Source organism: Myxocyprinus asiaticus, chromosome 26 (genome assembly GCF_019703515.2).
Source record: "Myxocyprinus asiaticus isolate MX2 ecotype Aquarium Trade chromosome 26, UBuf_Myxa_2, whole genome shotgun sequence".
NCBI lineage: Eukaryota > Metazoa > Chordata > Actinopteri > Cypriniformes > Catostomidae > Myxocyprinus > Myxocyprinus asiaticus.
The window spans coordinates 10,321,598-10,343,898 of record NC_059369.1 but is presented as its reverse complement, the minus strand read 5'-3'; the positions used below and the strand labels follow the sequence as shown (position 1 = coordinate 10,343,898).

At 37.7% G+C, this 22,301-nt stretch overlaps 1 protein-coding gene across 8 annotated transcripts in view; it reads left to right on the top strand.

Moving 5' to 3' along the window:
- The first annotated feature begins 1,065 nt into the window (after nt 1-1,065).
- Nucleotides 1,066-22,301, top strand: part of LOC127416746 (rho GTPase-activating protein 42-like) — a 176,959-nt gene continuing 155,723 nt past the window's right edge. For 4 of the 8 annotated variants that reach the window (XM_051656272.1, XM_051656268.1, XM_051656271.1 and 1 more), the window contains exon 1: nt 1,067-1,426. In XM_051656272.1, coding sequence (XP_051512232.1) covers nt 1,273-1,426 — 154 coding nt within the window. In that variant the 5' untranslated portion in view covers nt 1,067-1,272. Of the gene's footprint in view, nt 1,427-22,301 lie in introns of all 8 variants that reach the window. The other 4 variants (XM_051656274.1, XM_051656267.1, XM_051656270.1 and 1 more) reach the window with 3 other exon arrangements.

Below are 22,301 nucleotides of genomic sequence, written 5' to 3'. Positions count from 1 at the left end.
TATATATATATATATATATATATATATATATATATATATATATATGTGTGTGTGTGTGTGTGTGTGTGTGTGTGTTTGTGTGTGTATACATACAGTATGTATGTGTGTGTGTGTGTATATATATATATATATAATATATTTATGTGTGTATGTGTGTGTGTGTATACATACAGAATGTATGTGTGTGTGTGTGTGTTTGTGTGTGTATATATATATATATATATATATATATATATATATATATATATATATATATATATATATATATATATATGGTTCTGAAAACTGCAGGTAAGCATGTTTATATCAACTTTCATTAATCAGTCATTACCAAACATTAACAGATCAATAATTAATGCTAGTTCAAATATGAATATATATTATGAGGTTTATGATGTTATGATATGTTAAGCAGCATTATTAACAAATCCAGAAAATAGTAAGATTACATATTAAATATATTGTAAAAGTAAGATTATATAAATATAGGCCTATATCGAAAATATTGTATAATTGTTTATTTATGTGGACTAGTGACCTGTTATCATATAGTTATTGCATTGTTATTGCAAGCCCTACATATTATTCTGTTTGGTGCATAAGAATAATTTACGACTTTTTTAAAAAAGAAAAAAAAAATACACCTTATAATATTATTTTATTGTAATACTTATATATTATTTTATTTATTATTGTATTATAATACTTCCATATTATAAAATTTGATGTTATATTATATAAAGATTTTTTTTCATTAATATTATTTTATTTGTATTATTTTATATTAAATTATTCATTATTCTATCTTATATATCTAATATCACAGAAAAGCCGACGATGGTAACACACACAAGTTCATTAAACTGAATAAATAAATAAAATACAACAATTGTTGGTTCTCAAGAGGATACATGCCTATAATCGTAGTATAAATTTTGTTGAAGTCTTGTTAAGGTCAGTTATGGAAGTTACTAGAAAGTATTAATAATCATGCAACACTTCAAACGGGTATAATAGCGGATGGTTTTATCTACAGTAGCCAGCAGGAGTCTCAGGGTCTCAGGTTGAGCTGCTGGAGAAGTTTGAGTGGATGAAAGTTTGTGCACAGCGCGGAAGTGAAGAGAGGGAAGGAAAACTTTCACATGAACTTCTGCAAGACAACGAAACTTTCCCCGTTTGAGTGAGGATGAGGATGATGCCACAGATCAGCCGGAGTGTGTGAGGAAACACTGAGTGTTACTACATTGTGAAGACTTTATTTGAGAGCTGATCATGGGACTACCGACTCTGGAGTTCAGTGACTCTTTTCTGGACAGTCCGGACTTCAGAGAGAGACTCAAATGTCATGAAATCGAGCTGGATCGAACCAACAAGTTCATCAAAGAGCTGATTAAAGACGGGAACCAGCTGATTAATGCGCTGAAGAGTAAGTCGACAACTCTCACTCAACTACACACATCTTTCACATATCTCTGATCATGTTGAGTGCCACACAACCTCGTGAGCTGCCACCTCTAGACAGCATTTGTTGGCATCACAGGCTCCTTCCAAACACCACGGTCGCATATATAACGCATATAAATGCATGAGACACTGCCAATATGAATGGAAATATTGAATATTCACTTTTGTTTAATTCGTTTCCCTCATGTGGTCAGATAGTCATGTAAAATACATACATTAATGAAATGAATGAATAAATAAAAGCTATGATACTAATACACATAAGTAGGCTATTACTGTTTTATTATTTTAAGGGGTAATAATAATAATAATCGTAATAATAGTAGCATGAATAGTAATAATAATTATTATAATAATTTATTTCAAAGTTTAACAATGCAAAAATAAATAAATAAATAAATAAAACAACAGAAATATGAGTATTATACACTGAAAACCCTAATAAATTAACTCTACTCAATTGATTGAGTAAACTTGTTCCCTCAGTTGAATTGAGTAATGTCATCTCCAAAACTTGTGTAATTAAGTTGACTTAACTTGGTGTTCCTATAGAATGATCTTAACTGTTTAGGTTAAGGTAACTTGACGCAAGTAAACTTAACTCAGATTAGCTATTTAAATGTTGTTGTTTCAGTTTAATAATTTTAATTGAATGGACTCATATTTCTCCTTCACTGACTTCTCTCCATTTCAAAGACTAGTTTAAAGCGCAAGACTGCATTGGTGCCTGTAACAAGGTTCAATGGAAAGGAGGAGGCGAGAACCGGACGAAGCATCAAAGTAATGTTTAATGATAAATTAAAACAAAAAGACACATACATAAACACATACAGGGCAGCTGTGTGTAGCTCTGTCTCTCCCGATCTGCGGCCTCCGGCGGCCTTTATCCCTCTCGTCGGCCTTGTGGCCTTTTATGCCTGTAAAAACTGACTATAACACGAGCCAAAAGTATTAGAGTGCAGGCTGTGAGGCAGCATATCATTGGTTCGAACCACTGAACGAATACACCCTTCACTGAACCAGTGGAGTCAGTCATTTTGTTTTGTTTTTTCTCCCAATTTTGGAATGCCCAATTCCCACTACTTAGTAGGTCCTCATGGTGGTGCGGTTACTCACCTCAAAACGGGTGGCGGAGGACAAGTCTCAGTTACCTCCGCTTCTGAGACAGTCAGTCCGCACATCTTATCACGTGGCTCGTTGTGCATGACACCGCGGAGACTCCCAGCATGTGGAGGCTCATGCTACTCTCCGTGATCCACACACAATTTACTACGCCCCCATTACCACTAATCATGACCACAAGGAGGTTACCCCATGTGACTCTACCCTCCCTAGCAACCGGGCCAATTTGGTTGCTTAGGAGACCTGGATGGAGTCACTCAGCACGCCCTGGATTCGAACTTGAGACTCCAGGGGTGGTAGTCAGCGTCAGTACTCACTGAGCTACCCAGGCCCCTGGAGTCAGTCATATGAGTCTAAACAAGATGAGACGTCTCGTTCATGAACGATCTAAACATACTGGTATTCTCATTTGCGAATGAAATAAACAACACTCTCAGTAATTTTATTCGTGATTGAGTATCTGCTGAAGACTGAATGAGAGGAGTCATGTCGTTCGTTCAGTTTGGCATGTGATTTAATCACGTTCAACAAGAAGAGAATGGGATGAAATGCATAAAGACTAGTTTATAGGTATGCACAAAACATAATCCCCAATTTATGAATGTCTAAAAATGACTGAAGACCGTACAGTTAATGCATCGTGAATTACGATTGGATATGTTGTGCTTTAGTGCACAGTGTAAGATATTTAGGCTTTTCTTGAACTTTTTCTATGTCTAAGTTAAGCCCAGCATTTGACAAAATATAGGAAAAATAAGACCTGCCATTATGTCATGCCAAACGGTTATGTTGTTTCAACTCTAAGTGTCTTTGTTCATTTGCAGACATGCAAATTACATTTGTGTTGCTTTTAAAGACTGACTTTAGCATGAGCCAATAGCATTTGAGAGCGGGCTGTGAAGGAGCATATCATTAGTTTGACCCACCTACACTGAACTAATTGGTCTCGTTTTTTCGTAAACTAACTGAATATACTGGTCATTTGGTGCCATCTACAGGAGCAAGGGTGTTACTTGCAGAAATGGTCAATGAACGAATCTGAACAAGTCTTTTCTGTGAACAGAAACAAAAGCCTCGAGTCACTGAAATGAATCATATTCACCACCACTAATGCTCAAGGAGAACTGAGATTAACAGGGTCCAACTTGACCAAAGGGGACACAGATCCCCCTAATGGTGACATCACACAAAACAACTATTTGCAACAAAACAACATAAATAATGCTACAAAAGATTTAAAACCTCAATTAATTCTTAATAACGTTTATTTAAATACCCTCATTAATTCCGTTTGTCCAAGGAAACATAATTGAATAATTCAAGCACAAGGCATTGTGGGTATTCCTCATAGCCTCAATTTAGTACTCAATCGTTTGAGTTATTAACACTTCAAATCTTAAGTCTATGGATTTTTAAGACAAATAAGTTACTTAGATATTTAAGTTATGAGCCCAAAACTTGAAGTTTGAAGTAACGTTTAATTAAGACAACTTTTTTTTTTTTTTACAATTTATTTTATGCAATGAATTCCTTTCAAGGGTCAACATTACAACACTTGCTTTAGCACTAAAGGAGGGTTCATTATTAAGTTATTAGCATTAATCCATTATAAAATGATTATCCAACCATATAGAGTTCGAAATGTCATATCAATGTCATGATTAAGTTTTGATCTGTTAATGACTTTTATTAATGAAAGTTACTTTAAGATGTTACCCAACAGTTAAATGTGATGTTATCGAATTGTAGTTGGAGGCTGTATGTTTGGCAGAAGGACCTGGACCTTTTTTATTTTTTCTGTTTGTGGTTTATCTGAAATTCAAAATGATAAATGATTTATAAATGGACACCACTAATACAGTCCCATTTTAGTCTGTCAGTGGAGGTCTTTCCTTTATTACCTCATTACACTGATGGTAGTATTTCTGAAAAAATGAATCAGTGCAGAATAAATAAAAATATATGTTTTTGGGCTTTTTGTACTTATGTGATTTGAGGGTCAGGGACTCCTAAATCCTAAATAATAATTTTTATTAAAAAATTTTTTTACTAATATTTCCCAACACATTGAGACCATTAATGTATGCACCTTACAGTTAAAGTTATAGTTCACCCATAAATGATAAATCATTTACTTACCCTCATGCAGTCTCAAACTTGTGTGACTTTCTTTCTTCTGCGGAACACAAATGAAGGTATTTTTAAGGATGTATGATGTGTTTTTGTTCATGCAATGTATGAACAAGCAATTTTCCACACAGTTTTGTCCATACAGTGGGGTCCAAAACTTTCAAGCTTCATAAAATTAGTCAAGTGATTCAATCCATGTCTTCTGAAGTGATACGATTGCTTGGGTGAGAAACAGACCAAAATTGAAATCCTTGTTTCCCCCGAATACAAAGTTTTAAAACGTTTTGACCCAATTGACTTACTGGGGGTAAGTTGTTGGACATTTTATAGACAAAATTGCATCATACAACCTTCAAATATTAATAAAATGCTCTGTTTTACGAGGGATGACAGTCAGATTTATGTCCACATTATATATAATAATGTTGTGATGTCCACAATTGATATTAAGCATTAAACTGAAATATTTGGGAAGAAGTTTTGAATATTCTGTATAGTTTTTTTTTTTTATTTTGTTTTTTTTATGTCTATCAGGCTTCTTATTATGACCTAATTTAAGGAATGTTGCAGGTTCAATACAACTTAACAGTGTTGGGCAAGCTACTCAAAAAATGTAGCAAGCTAAGCTACAAACTACTCAAAGGAAAAATTCATTAAGCTAAGCTAAAAGCTACACTTCAGAGAAAGTAGTAAGTTACACTACAAGCTACATGCCAAAAGTAGCTTGCTACATTTAAGCTACTTCAATTATTTTTCAAGCAGATGCACAGAGCATACTGTTATAGACAAAAGACCTAAAAGACGAATTCACATGACGTTTATCAAAGCCATGGTACAGTATATTACAGTTTAGTGCAATACAGTATACAAGTATACAGTAGGTGCAATAAGTATGTGCACGTTAAAACAAACATGTAAATTCATATTTAGACATGCTACCTATAAAAACCCATGTGGTCAAAATGAAAAATCACTATTTTTACATTTTATTTTTCATATTTATACTACTACCTCTACAAACCCATGTCCAGTTGAACATAATTTTCTTTGCACATTCCTGTATAAAATCTCATACATATACTATTCATCTTATCCTGTAATTCTGTGTCTAGCTGTTGTATTTCTGTATATGCTACATGCTTCTGACCAGAGGGAAATTCTTTGTGTGTGTGAGCACATCTGGGCAATAATAATGTGATTTCTGATGGTTATCAGATGGTAGTACCACGGTACTTTGATATACAGTTACTATATTTATGCACCATTCTGTAGTTGCATGGTGCTTCAAAGTACTTCAAAGAATACCATGTTACTACCATGGTAATTTGATATATGATTACCATATTCATATACTGTCAACTGAATTTAAATGGTGCATCAAGGTAATTAAAAAAAATACCATGGTACTTCGCTATATTACCACATTCATATATCATTGTATTAACATGGTGCTCCCAGGTAATGGTACATGTCCAAAAAACATGGTATTGTCATGGTACTTTTTTAAGTGCTTTGATACTCTTTTGGTTGGAAAATTTCTTTACTTGCCGAAGTCATTCATAAGCTGCACACGTATTGAATTAATAAAGACTTTCTTCATCACAGGCAAACAATAGGATGTATTTGCAGGTTTGGTTTCCATTGATTGATTGTAGATCCACTGCAACCAGCGTTATCTTTATTTGCCGTGTTATAAAATACTCCATGAGCTTGTTGACAAGTGAGAGCGCACGCCATATGATTCAGCAGCACGAGCGCAAGCTATGAGTCATTCAGATTGAATCGCTAACCGATTCAGACTGCTTTCCTATCACGTGTGACCAATTCATTGTAAAGAACCGACTCAAATGAGCGATTCATTTTTGATCTGACATCTTTATTTCTGATTCAAAACTTCTATTAGTAAACACCGGGTACAAGGAATGATGTAACGGTGTAGCTTTTCTCAATGCTACACCGCTACCTAGTCAAAAATATAGCCTCGCTACTGAAAAGCTACTTGATTTAAAAACTAGCGAAGCTACCATCTCGCAGCTTCTATGACAAACAAAAATGATGTGTATAGTAATCCACTTACATTGGAATTCAGTAAAAAGTTGTAAAGTGTAATTGAATTGAAACAAATGTGTGGGCTTACTTTTGTAAAACTTCCTGTTCCTGCTCAATTGGTAGAGCATGGGGCTAGAAAGGTCAATGTCATGGGTTCGATTCCCTGGGAATGCATGGACTGATAACATGTATACTGTGAATGCATTGTCAGTTGCTTTAGAGAAAAGTACTGGGATTGTGATCTGGAGGGTTACGAGTGGCACGTGAGTGGGGCGGTCGTGTTGGACGTTCACATTGGCCGCGTCTCTTCTGCTAGAAACAGCAGCGTCTCTGTGCAGAAAATAAAGTTATCTATGGGGTCCTATGCCAAATTCCTATGCTTTAATAATGTCATAATAAGTTGAGGTTATTACTACTTCAAGGACAACAGCGGGCAGTCATGTGCACTTCCATCTTTATCAGCACACTTGGCAAAATGTCCTGCAGTTTATTAATTCTTTCCTTTATTAAGTGAGTTTACTTGCATGCAGACATATAAATGGTAGTGTATTATAGGTTCGGTTTGAATAAGTTTGATTTACTTTTGTGTCTGTTCTATAATCTCCTGATTATTTTAGTGTTGTACTACACCCAGAGCCACTGAGCTCAGCGTGAGCCGTGTGGCAAAACTAGGCTCAACGCCAAAACTATTAACTCACTGGCACGTCTGGGACGCTTCTGGGACACATCACCTCATGACTAACGCTTGCAGTGTGAACGGTGTAGTCTGTTCACATGGGTGCAGAAACAAAATGCGCCGCTCACGCCTCGCTCACGGACGATGTGTGAACCTGGCTTTATGGATAAAGATGAGCCCCTGCCCCACTTCAGACTCCCTATTTGAACTGATTCCCATGCAAAAGCTTTTTTCTACTTGTGTTTTTTCTTCTAATGGTAATAAAATGTGGCACTGCTGACCTTCAGACAAAGAAACAATAGATAACTTGTTTTGCTAAATGCCACATTAGGACATTTAGCAATTGTTTTGAATGAAATATAAAATGTTGCTAAATGTTACTTTGTCAGTTTAATTTTTTTTTGTCTTTGACACTCCTAAAACTCTCATGTCCCTGTGCCTTCTTTGTGTGATGCACAGAAAAGAGCCATGCCGTTATATGGAAACAAGTTAAATAAATTCCCACAATTGTACAAATGATGAATTGTCCTAAAATTTCAAATAGGTCAGTGATCCTCCTCTGTATTATAGGCACATTCTAGGCTTTAACATTGCTGTCCAACCAGTTTGAAACTTAAAACTAGCGGTTCTTTTTATTATAAAAACACATTTTACACTTAAAATACTTTTCTACAGTCAGATGAAGCAAAATGAATAATACTGAACTCAGACTCACCCCTGGAGTCGCAAGTTCGAATCCAGGGTGTGCTGAGTGACTCCAGCCAGGTCTCCTAAGCAACCAAATTGGCCCGGTTGCTAGGGAGGGTAGAGTCACATGGGGTAACCTCCTCGTGGTCGCTATAATGTGGTTCTCGCTCTCGGTGTGTCACGTGGTGAGTTGTGCGTGGATGCCACGGAGAATAGCATGAAGCCTCCACACGCGCTATGTCTCCGCGGTAACACGCTCAACAAGCCACGTGATAAGATGCGCGGATTGACGGTCTCAGATGCGGAGGCAACTGAGAGTCATCCTCCGCCACCCAGATTGAGGCGAGTCACTACGCCACCACGAGGACCTAGAGCACATTGGGAATTGGGCATTCCAAATTGGGGAGAAAAAATAAACTACTGAACTCAGACTGAGTGTCACCATGCAGCACTTTATTCAAAGCTTCGATGGGGTGCATGTTTTTGGAAAGGGGTTGCTGGCTGTGATGTCACGGAACTAATGAATATTAATTAGGTTATGCACAGATAACTTCAAATGATCTTTTACTGTTTTGAAAAATAGTTGTTCTCGATGACCACTTCAAGCACTCCAATAAATATTTCCCATAATTAATTTGATATTTTTATCCCTATACCTGCCACTGTTAGTCCTGGGATTTTGTTTGTCAGTGGATAAATGCATGAATCAGCAAACTGGTATACATTGTGACTGATTGGTGTTGTGGTTAAACTTTCACCTCTATTACGAGGGGTTCCCGGTTCTGATCTGCCATACTATAACTTTTTATTTTAATAAATAAAGATTGCATCTGTACGTCAGTAGATGCATATCTTGATTTGGGACACATCTGTTTGCATTTTGCTTTGCAGTTTAACCGGACAGAAGCACAAGTTACGGAATAGCGGAGCGAGTAGAGCGCACTTCTTTGTGCACAAGATAATATCGCCACTGTAACCTGTCACTCAACGTCACTTATAACAGCCACAATGAGCACTCATCATAACATTCAAAATAAGATATTCCACTTATTATAACACACACAAACGAAGTGGAAACTCCTGCATTAGACACTTACATGATGAAAGATATTTCAAAAAGTGGTGGGGACAAAATTGGCCAAGGCAAAAATTTTGGGGACATGTCCAACGCGTTCCACCTCTAAATGACGCCTAGGGTGCTACTTTTCCACCTTTTCTACAGTGGCATGGAAGACGAGGATCTTTCACTATGGCTTATTGTTTGAATCAGCAATTACAATGTAAATAGTGAAAATGTGCAGTCGTTACTTTAAGGAAATGTATCTACCTGATCTGACCCTAAATGTTTCTAATATAAATGGATATGCAGTATACAGATATGAATGTTTGCATACAGTGTAAGCCTAAACAGATGTGTAAAGGCACAGTCACATTTACCTTTGCATGGTGAAAGAAGAAGGATTTGGCAGATGTTGAGCACCTGTGAAACCAGCAAAAACTAACTGCCAAGCAGCCTTTCTTTTTTTTCAGGTGCCACTTTATACACGGGGAGAGCACAGTTAAAAGAAACTCTATACTAAAATGATATCCTAGTCCATTGTGAATATTCAGTGTAGCTTTGTTCGAAGTACCGCCCACACAGCAGTGGTTCACCAATCTTGAACTCCATGCGAAATCTGCGGAAGTCCATCGCACAAAATTCACGATCGCGCGAATTCCCTTTGAGATTTCTGTATTTCGTCCAAGGAATTTTGCTGTGTGAAGGTAAATGTGTCCACGCCTTAAGCGCAATCTTTTTTTTAAATAGAAAAAAAGAAATCTGTATTTTTTAAACTTTAAAGGAACAGTTTGCCCCCAAAATGAAAATTCTGTATTAAATCACCCTAATATCACTAGAAAACTATATGACTTTCTTTCTTCTGTGGAACACAAATATATCCATGATCCAATATTTATTAATTGGATATGACATGATATTTACGTACATTATGTGTATAATAATCACATTAATATTAACATACCTAAAATATTAAACATGTCACTAACATATGACCCTACAAGAATAAACAAATTAGCATTTCAGAGTGTATCTTGATATATTCAGGGTGTTTTCGACCCCCTGTATTTCACACTGTAGATCTGCATTGTTTTTTGCACCACCTGTCCATGGGTACTTTTATGCACACTATGTGTAAGCCTATGTTTTTTTGGATAAAACTTTAATAAAACCGTTTAATTTCGATGTTACCACATGAAGCACAATTTTTATTACAAAGCATTTTTAACAGTGTATTATTATCATCATGTTTATTTCAGTGTATAAACCATTTGACAACACTATTATATTTGACGTGGCAACAAAGCTAATTCAGCTCTTCTTTCAAGCTTTCACTTCTGGAAGTGGAGTTCAGAAATGAACCACGGCTCTTCTGCAAACATGAATAGTCCCATCTAATTTTGGAGCAGAGAGTCTGTCAAGGTAATTAAGAGGAGATCCAGTTGAAGAGACTACTTACCGCTCTAATGGGTTATAGAGGTGCGGCCTGATCAAAAGGCCTTCTGCCTTATGAAAGTAATTAGTGGTCTTCACAGGGATGTCAGGGTCAGATTTCTGTCCATATTAAATATGATGATGTAATGTCCACAATTGCTACTGAGCACTGACAGAGATATTTGGGAAGATGTTTTGAATAGTGCTGCAACAACTAATCGATAAAACCGATAGTAATCAATAATGAAAATAACAGACAACAAATTTCATTAGCGATTTGAAAACAGGAAATTAAATGTGACTTTTTTTATCCAGTTTATCGAAGAAATAATCGATGGATTATCAAAATAATTGTTAGTTGCAGCCCTAGTTTTAAATATTTTTTATGTTTTTTTGGGGGGGGATGTTTATCAGGCTTTTTATTATGAACTTTCCTTTTTTTTTTCTCTTTTCTCCCCAATTTGGTAGCCCAATTCCCAATGTGCTCTAAGTCCTGGTGGTGGCGTAGTGACTCGCCTCAATACAGGTGGCGGAGGATGAATCTCAGTTGCCTTTGCGAAGTCAGTCCGCACATCTTATCACGTGGCTTGTTGAGCATGTTACCGCGGAGACCTAGTGCGTGTGGAGGCTTCATGCTATTCTCCGCGGCATCCACTCACAACTCACCACGCGCCCCACCGAGAGCGAGATCCACATTATGGTGACCATGAGGAGGTTAACCCAACGTGACTCTACCCATCCTAGCAACTGGGCCAATTGGTTGCTTAGAAAGCCTGACAGGATCACTCAGCACACCCTGGATTCAAACTTGTGACTCCAGGTGTGGTAGTCAGCATCTTTACTTGCTGAGCTACCCAGGCCCCCCTATTATGACCTGATTAAAGAAATATTGCAGTTTCAGTGCAACATACAATAGAAGTCTATGGGGTAAAAAAAAATGTGATTTACTTATTTATTTATTTATTTATATTTTGCATATTGTACTTATTCTTATACATGTGCTTATATACATTTTTCTGTATAAAAATACGTTATTTGAGCTGTAACGTTGTCTTAATCGTATTTTTAGTGGGACAACTTTTCTAGGCGGATGATCTTCTGGTAATGTGTTTATTTGCTCCTTGTAAACAGTAATTTGTGGATAGCTGTGTCCCTATCTGGTCATGACAAGTTGAAAGATTGGATATAACTTTGCACAGATAAAGTTAACAAGCGATTTCATCACATTAGTATCATGTTAACATGTACAGTGTATGTTTTAACGTTTATTCTGGTGCAATATCTTGCCCCATGTACTTCCATTGTAAGTGCATTACTCTAGGCACAAGTTTTTTACCAAGGGATGAGTCGAAATTATTGCAGTCAACAGACCTTAAGTTGTCCTGAACCAGGATCCTTCTCCCTCTCTCTTTCTCTCTCTGCATTAGTCAGTTCTCTGTTTGCATTTCCCTATTCTTCTGGGAGCCGTGTGTGTGTTTATGTGAGTAAGAGCAATGCTCCGGGGGCTTTGCCACAGGAAATGCGCTGTAAACAATGTTGTGTATCTGTGTCCTTTCCTCCTACTGATAACTTTTCTCTCTGACATGAAGTTTGTGTCCTTGTTTGTCTAAGATTCAGGATGCTGTGTCACCGACAATTCCCGAGCTAATTAATCAGAACAAGGATTGCTACTTGGTTTCCATTGGGTTTGAACATGTTCGCACTCTAGTCGTTCCATCCATAGCAGTGACATGATGTGAAAATGGCTCTGACCTTTACAGATTCACTCTCAAGAGCTGCTGCCATCATCGAAAGTCTCAAGTGTAGCTATATAAAACAGCACTTCACAGAGACCTTCTAAACATTTATTTTGCTGTCTGCTCTTGTTAAGCCTGTTAAAAAATACATTTAAATATTATAGCTTGTTTCAAGCCAATAACTTTGCAAGCAGACTTTGAATTTGCAAAAGCAGACTTCTAGCTCACATCTAAGATAAAATATAATTTATTTTTTCCACTGGTACTGTAGACTTCCAGCAGGAAACACTGGCTTTACATATAACTAACAGTAGGAGTGAGACATAGGACAAGGTTGCCAAATGTTAAAAACAAGTGGCTGAAGTTTATTTTTAAGAAGGTTCTTGATCATTTCTGTCTGATCTTATTGGTTTATTTTGCACAAGTCAACATGGATTGTTTTGTGTCCCTGTCCAGACTGATCTCTCAGTGAAATCGGAAACAGTAGGTAGACTTTTATTTATCTAAAACCGGTCTGTCCTTACCGAAATGTGAAACACTGCCCCCCAGTGGACAAAGCGCTAAATGTGATTGGATGGATAGGTATGCGTAAGCTCAATCTTTCAGTGTGAAATCAATGCATCCTCCGAATCGTGTTCATCACTTACTTCCTGGTTTCAACAAGGGATATGAAGCCGAGTCTCCCGATTCCGGATGCTCCATAGGAGAAGGTAAAGACATTGGAGCCAATGCAAAAATGTCTGATAGGAGATGCCGCTTGTCAGTGAGTCGGCACAATGTGGCCGATCTTAGGGTACCAGAACTCTCGGAAACAACATGCCAGCTTCCCGTGCGGTCATGTTGACCTCTCACATTGAAATATAGGCTTTGCAAAAAGGCAATTATTGAAGGATGGGGCAACTACAGTATATTGGACTAGATAGCAAACCTCCAACCTCCGAGTAACCATTGTTTCTCATTTCACACGCAAATGATATATGTATTTTTAAATGGCCATTTAGACAGTTTTACATTAAAACAGGTGCAAAAAAATAAAATAAAAATAAATAAATTGACTTACATTATCAATGGACCCATCCTGGTCTCATGAAAGCCGTAATAATAGAACAACATGGAAAATTTTTAAGAAATCATTCAATTTGGCTCATAAGACTTTTACTTCGTTAGTGAACAAAAAGATTGGTTTTTACTTAACCTAAACCTAACCATGATTTTAAAAGGAAAATCACTGTTGTGTACTATGGAAGAAAGAGAAAAATGTGGTGTTTTGAACGAGCATTCTTACGATTTTTGCTAAGTTTAACCCCCTAACCCAAACCCTAAACCTAAATCTAACCCTAAAGTATAAGCCCTTACCTAAACCTAAACCATACCATGATTTGAAAAGGAAAATAACTTTAGTGATCCAAGGAAAAAAGGAACGAGACAAGGGAAGTGTCTTACAGGTTCACAGACGTTTCCTTTGATAAAATAAAGTGTTGGATAGGAGGCTAGCTAAAATTAAAATATTCCATTTGTTGATTAGTTGGTCTCAATGGGAATAAAAGTCGTACCTATTTGTGCAAGCCAAGTCATCTGATACCTTATGATTTCACCATCTCCTGCTAATTATTATGTAACCTGGTCTCATAGTGAAAACGTGACTCTATATACTTTTTTGCAAAACTTGTTATACGTGTCTCCAGGTACAATTTCCTGCAGTTTCCAGGGGAAATGAACACTTGAGACGCTGCAACAACTTTGTGTTTTATTCACTCAAATCATGACTTTAATGGCTGATTATGATTTAATAAATACTTATTTTTCTCTCTAGTACTCAGAACCTGCTATTTTATTATATCGTCACACTTTTACTCAAACACATCTTTTGAAAAACAACACATTTGAATGCTTGTTATTACAGACTCACCTACTTACATACACTTATTCCAACATGAATAGCTTGTGTGGTAGTTCACCTGATTGGACGTTGGACTTAGAGTCAGAAAACTGCAGTTCAAGTCCAGTTGTAAACTCAAACTGACATGTGACATTACAGAGTCATAAAAGCAGCATGAAATGATGTGGTTGCTTCAGAAAATTTGCTTTTTCGCTTCAGTTCTGCATTTTCAAACACTAATGGTTAGGTTTAGGCGTTGAAATGGTAAGGATGTCTTTTTTAAACATCTCATTTATATTTTAAAACTATTGATTTGGTCAAAGTCTTTCTAGCAAGTCAGTCTATTGTCGGCCATCTTTGGAATGCTCTCGGAAGACTATTTCCAATCATGACAGTGCAGAGCCTATCTACTTGAATGGGGAAAGACCGAAATCTCAAAATGGTTGGTCAAGATTACGATCAAAGAACACATTTCAAATAAGCAACCAAATTTGATAATATTGGAATCATAAATTGTGCTTCTTTACCTCATATTACGCTAAAACACGCAATTTTTCCGGCTTGTATAGCTAATGCACATGCGCGTTAGCGAGTTGATTGACAAGCGATGTCTGTATCTAAAAAGTGATTGGATCTTTTACCTGTAAGGTGGGACTTCCTTTCTACATCCATTGACCGTTGGGTGCTAGAGCTTCTTGGTTGGGCATTCCAATTTCTCCCATTCATTTAAATAGAAGTGGCTCATCTCTGGTTAGGTTCAGGCAAATGTTTTAGGTTAAGGAGGTGTGTTTTAAAAAAAGACATCTAAAATACACCTTAAAACCTTGTCTGAATACGACACCATTTTACTTGCTTTTGGCGCCCCCAGCTGGATATTTCACTGGAAAACTGCAGCCAAACGTGTTATACAGCACATACATTTTCATGTAAATTTCATGAGATCAGACTGCTATTATGAACTGTCATGAGACTATGTAGGTGGACCTAGAGAAAAAAAAAATGCAAAAAATGTTAATGATAGCACCACTTGTACCCATTCTTTGGTGTATAATATGTTGCTTTTGGTGCCTGACTTGCATCATACATTGCAATGCACTTGATTTATTGGATAATTGATCATTTATCCACATTTATGTACAGGTCCACTTCAGTACTTCCCTTTGCTTTGCTATCAAGAGCAATTCGTCCTAAATGATATGGTTTTTTCTGCTTATCGAAAGTGACACTGTTTGATGGAATCCAAATGAGATGTCATTGTTTGTTCTGCTCAATGGCTGTTTGGTTCTGTTAATGCAATTTATTCCAGGCATCGCTGTGCTTTTTTGAAGCCTGCATCTAGTGAGTCAAAAAACAAAAATATCTTCAGCAACGCCTTCAAAGCTTTTAAAAAGAAAACTGCTTTTTATCATTCTGTCTTCCTCGGCTTGTAGACGCAGAGTGATTACCGTCCGAGACGCATATGTCTCTTTGCTTTTGCTGAAACAGATTTGTTTGTAAGACTTAGAGTGCTTCTGTCCAGGATTAATTCATTTCAGACTGCAGAGATACTGTGGATCTCTTCTATGACAGATAGCATTTTCATCTGAATAAGACTGATAACAGAAGTATTGTCTCGCCACTGCAGTTCGTCTGGCACAGATGGTAGGCGTCTCATTGGCTGGTTTCGTTCGATGCTCTGTACCTTAAATTCTTTTTAATGATGCTGTCTATTTTGGCGTAGTTTTGTATACAGTACCGTGCAAACGTTTTAGGCACTTGTGAAAAATGTTGCATAGTGAGGATGTCTTCAAAAATAATGCCATAAATAGTTTTCATGTATCACTTAATGTCATACAAAGTCCAGTAAGCATAAAAAAGCTAAATTAATATTTGGTGTGACACCTTTGCTTTTAAAACAGCACCAATTCTCCTAGGTACATCTGGACACAGTTTTTCTTGGTTGTTGGCAGATAGGATGTCCCAAGCTTCTTGGAGAATTCACCACAGTTCTTCTATCTGTTTAGGCTGTCTCAGTTACTTCTGTCTCTTTATGTGATCTCAGACTGACACGATGTTCAGTCGGGGGCTTTGTGGGGGCCATGACATCTGTTGCAGGGCTCCCTGATCTTCTATTCTAATATTTTCTATTTGCAAAAGTAATGTTTGGGAGTCTAACATTTATATTTCCTATTGACACACTAAAGCTGAAGATATAAATAACCATCTTAAGACAAATGTTTTTGTGAAACCTCTTATGTGCCTAAGACTTTTGCACAGTACTGTACTGTAAGTTGGTTGACGGAAGTTAGAATTGTAACTTATTTCTTGACTGTGCATGTTGAAGGATTTTGTCAGTATAATGACATATCATATCAGGAGGCGTCTAATTAAGCTGCCGCTGGAAATAGTAGCAGATAACCTTTTGGTGCTGCTAACCCATGGCACGGTGTCCGCCTTTTAAATAGAGAAGTAAAGCCTGAAAAAAGTTCATATTAGACACATTCCAATTTAACAACCTAGAACCTAGAATTACAAGATGTTATATCAGTATTAGCTTGCTGATCAGCTGGGATTTAAAAGCATAAAGACTAATTAGAGACTTGAACTCTAACAAACTGATACAATACAGTGCAGACCTTTTGCCATAGTCAAAGATCTAACCATGCAAGACTACGGGAAGCCTGACATGAATTGCTGCTTTCAGAAATGGGAGGTAGAGGCCTGCCAGGCCTGATTTCTTCCGCCAGACACGTGGGCACCCCTGCTGAGACGCTGATGAGCAATTGTCATCATTACCTGGAGCAAGATTCTTCCTCTCTCAAACCCTTCCTTGTGGAATCAAAGGACAGGAACACCTATGGTTCAATGAGAGAACAATCCCTTGCTTCCTGTTAAGCCGGAGGAGTGTCTCTTTGATGGGCCGCTCTCATGGCCTGTCAAGAGCATCTGATTGGGTATCAAAGGAATACAAGTTCTCTCTCAGACATTCCGTAATATATGACCTGTCAGTCTTCAAAGAAACAGTATAGTTTAAAGTTTTGTTCAATGGCTTTTATATGAATTGTGAGCAGAAGCTCATGAGGAAACAGTAATGGGCCCTTCATGTGTGCCAAAGTGCTTTGGAATTTGTCAAAAGATACCACAGCATTTGAAGCACGATGGTTTTATGTATTTATTTATTTAGAAAATGGAAAGGTCTTAAAAGAGGTATAATCGCTTTGTCTACCTCGCATGTGGTTTGATATGTGGTACAGTAATTTCAGAAATGCATCTACAAGCATTTAGTTATGCAACACATTTGTTTTAGGCTAATGTTATATGTCACAGAACGTCAAATTAAAGGTAAAAAATAAAATAAAACCATCCCTATTATTTTTCAGGAATATTCAGGGTTAAATTCAACCTGAGCACCCTTAAAATGGTTTGACATATGCCATATTTGTTTTTTACTGTATTGATTTTATTTCCTGTTAAAATAGGAAGTTGGGGCGGGACATATCGAAGGGTTTGTCCTTTTTAATAGCCTTTAGTTTATGTCACAGCAGGCAAAAATTAGATTTTTCTTAGTGAGACTCGCCGATTAGATTTCTTGCTGCGTGGGATTACATTTCCGTGTTGAAGGCAGAAGCGGACAGTCAGAGAATAGCCTGAAAAATCCGATGTGGAACTCTTTTTTTAAAATTTTATTAATTAATGAAAGCAACCTGGGAAGAAAATCACTGCCGGCAAAGAGCGGGTGAACATGGAATAAATTCATCGGGAAAAACCAGTCCCGTGCAGACATCTTATTTAAAGCATCCTTTTAATGTTTACTGACAGTTAATGTCATCATTGTAGGTTTAACTGTATATAATGCTGCATGTTTTAAGTAGGTTTTACAGCAAACAATCTCCAATCATCAGTTTGTCTTTGCAAGTTCTTTAAGAGACTTGCACGTGAGACTTTGTTAGCACTATAAACTAAAAGGTGAGATTTGCCTCATTACTTGAATGTAAAATTCCAACTGATAAAACTTTTGGAATGTGAAGATAGCACTACGATGTCTGTTCACTGCACACCCACCCACACACACATTAATAAAATATAAACGCATACTCGCAGCCACCCACTATCTGCAACACGCTATTAAACACAACTCTCTCTTCTGCTGTAGGGCTTGTTGTTGTAGCAAAGCCTGGAGGAAACTTCTTTTTCCTAACAGGCAGTGAGCTGTGAAGGCACTCTTGCATGGCAGGCCATGTGGAGGTGTGACATCAGATGAAACCTGTAATAAAAGCAGGCTGGAGGCCCGTCGTATGTGCATACTGCCTCTGCCAGCTTCCACATACCCTGTAATTACAGTCACTACAGACATTACATGCTGAATGCAGCCAAACTTGCCTGTTAATGTCATAGCAGGAATGTGGCTTGGTGGTGACATGCATGTTCTGTGCATATGCTAATTGGATGGTGTTGTTTTCTGTCATTATTTAATTACCCACATGCCTTTACAAACCCATATGGAGTTATTTTTTCTGTGGAATAGAATAGGAGAATTTTCAAAGAATTGCTCTTTTTCATGTTCAAAAGAGTCATTCATTTGGGAATCGGACTACACAAGTCACGCTGTATATTTCGTGTTGTAGATTCAAAAGAACCTGTTCAAAAGAGTCATTCATTTGGGAATCAGACTACACAGGTTACACTCTGTTTCGTGCTGTAGATTCAAAAGAACCTGTTCAAAAGTGTCATTCGTTCGGGAATCGGACTACACAGGTTACACTCTGTTTCGTGCTGTAGATTCAAAAGAACCTGTTCAACAGTATCATTCATTTGGAAATCGGACTACACTGGTTAAGCTGTGTGTATAGGGCTGTAGATTTAAAAGAACCTGTTCAAAAGAGTCATTCGTTAGGGAATCGGACTACACAGGTTACGCTGTATGTTTCGTGCTGTAGATTCAAAAGAACCTGTTCAAAAGAGTCATTCGTTTGGGAATCAGACTATACAGGTTACACTGTATGTTTCGTGCTGTAGATTCAAAAGAACCTTTTCAATGAGTCATTTATTCGGGAATCGGACTACACTGGTTAAGCTGTGTGTATAGGGCTGTAGATTCAAAAGAACCTGTTCAAAAGAGTCATTCATTTGGGAATCGGACTACACAGGTCACGCTGTATATTTCGTGTTGAGGATTCAAAAAAACCTGTTCAAAAGTGTCATTCGTTCGGGAATCGGACTACACAGGTTACACTCTGTTTCGTGCTGTAGATTCAAAAGAACCTGTTCAACAGTATCATTCGTTTGGAAATCGGACTACACTGGTTAAGCTGTTTGTATAGGGCTGTAGATTCAAAAGAACCTGTTCAAAAGAGTCATTCGTTAGGGAATCGGACTACACAGGTTACGCTGTATGTTTCGTGCTGTAGATTCAAAAGAACCTGTTCAAATGAGTCATTCATTCGGGAATCGGACTACACTGGTTAAGCTGTGTGTATAGGGCTGTAGATTCAAAAGAACCTGTTCAAAAGAATCATTTGTTCGGGAATCGTACTACACAGGTTACGCTGTATGTTTCGTGCTGCAGATTCAAAAGAACCTGTTCAAAAGAATCATTCGTTTGGAAATCGGACTACACTGGTTAAGCTGTGTATATAGGGCTGTAGATTCAAAAGAACCTGTTAAAAAGAGTAATTCGTTCGGGAATCGGACTACACAGATTACAATGTATGTTTCATGCTGTAGATTCAAAAGAACCTGTTCAAAAGAGTCATTCGTTTGGGAATCGGACTACACAGGTTACACTGTATGTTTCGTGATGTAGATTCAAAAGAACCTGTTCAAAAGAATCATTCGTTCGGGAATCGGACTACACTGGTTACGCTGTGTTTTGGGCTGTAGATTCAAAAGAACCTGTTCAAAGAGTCATTCATTTGGGAATCGGACTACACAGGTCGCACTGTATGTTTTGTGCTGTAAATTTAAAAGAACCTGTTCAGAAGAGTCATTCGTTTGGGAATCCCACTAGATAAGTTGCATTGGATGATTCATGCTGTTGATTCAAAAGAACCTGTTCAAAAGAGAAATTAGTTTGGAAACCGGACTACACAGGTCACGCTGTATGTTTCGTGCTGTTGATTCAAAAGAACCTGTTCAAAATGTCATTCGTTTGGGAATCAGACTACACTGGTTATGCTGTGTTTTGGGCTGTAGATTCAAAACAACCTGTTCAAAAGTGTAATTCGTTCCGGAATCGGACTACACAGGTCGCACTGTATGTTTGGTGCTGTAGATTCAAAAGAACCTGTTCAAAAGAGTAACTTGTTTGGGAATCGGACTACACTGGTAATGATGTGTGTAATGCTGTGTGTTTTGGGCTTTAGAGTCAAAAGAACCTGTTCAAAAGAGTCATTCATTTGGGAATCAGACAACACAGGTCGCACTGTATGTTTCGTGCTGTAGATTTAAAAGAACCTGTTCAAAAGAGTAATTCGTTTGGGAATCGGACTACACAGGTCGCGCTGTATGTTTCGTGCTGTTGATTCAAAAGAACCTGTTCAAAAGAGTCATTCGTTTGGGAATCGGTCTACACAGATTGCGCAGTATGTTTCGTGCTGTAGATTCAAAAGAACCTGTTCAAAAGAGTCATTCGTTCAGGAATCCGACTACATTGGTTACGCTCTGTGTTTTGGGCTGTAGATTTAAAAGAACCTGTTCAAAATAATTAATCGTTCACGAATCGGATTACACTGATCACATTGTGTGCTTCGGGCTGTAGTTTTAAAAGAACCTGTTCAAAAGAGTCATTCGTTCGGGAATAGGACAGCACTGGTCACGCTGTATGTTTCTTGCTGTAGTTTTAAAAGAACCTGTTCAAAAGAGTCATTCGTTCGGCAATAGGACAGCACTGGTCACGTTGTATGTTTCTTGCTGTAGTTTTCACAAAACCTGTTCAAAAATCAGACTACACTGGTCATGATGTGTGTACTAATAGTTCAAAGTACTGTTGCTGCCAGCCATACTGAAAACTGACACCATGAAAGATATTATTGTCCAGACCTTTGCTGGGACGGAAATGTGAAGAGATTATTGAACTTTAGTTGAATACCCCTGCTGTAGATGTAAAAGAACCGGCTTATTAGAGTCATTAATTTGGCAATCGGACAACACTGGTGAACTATTCTTTAATGGTAGATGAGAGTGAATTTGAGAGAGAAAAAAACAAGTAACGGCCAAATTAAAATTTCTTCCGCCACAGATTTGGCATCTTGCTTTAATACAGTCCGACCCTTCATTGCCGCTTTAGAACTAGCAACAGAGGATTGCACTGCTTGCGCTGCTTTACTGGAGCACTTACTGGAGTAACAAGGTAGTGTGTGTGTGTGTGCGCGAGAGAAAAAGAGAAACTGAGAGAGATCGCGAGTGGTATTATCTGTGTTTGAAGCGACTCTCGTCAGGAATAACATCGCTTCAAATTGCCAGAGTGCAAGTTTAAGTATACTTCTCAGCAGCAGCGAGTGTCGCCATTCTTTTATAGCTTTTCCATTGCTAAATAACTGTTTACAATCCCAGTGAGTCGCGGAGGTGCTGCCGAGAGAGTTTTTGTGAGAGCGAAAGAGGGGGGAGGGGTTGCGCGATGTTGATTCCACTATAGCTATGTGAGGCTTATTAGGGCAAAATACACTGAAACATTGAAAGTTGCACATATTAAAAGTTATTTAGGATAATATAGAAAATGTTGTTTGATCAAGCTGTGGTGTTAGACTTTTACTCAGTATTAGTGTGCTTTTTAGAGTGTTGAGTCATTAGCTTAGCAACATGCTAACATGTGAGTCAGTGAGCATCATTTGAAAATGTTTTACTTCTTAAGCTTGATTTTTCATGCTAGTTCAGCTAATGCTAATCTAATCTAATGATTGGCTCTTTTAACTGCCGCCATATACTGTAGCTGCAGCCACTGGCATAGCCACAAGTGGGCCTGGGTTGGCCGGTGCCACCCATTGGCTTTCAGGTCCACCCAATAATTGGCTTATGCCCCTTTTCCACCAACAGCTAGAATCTTGCTGGCATCGAACCACGAACCGCTAACATCAGAGGCTGGTGGGCTGG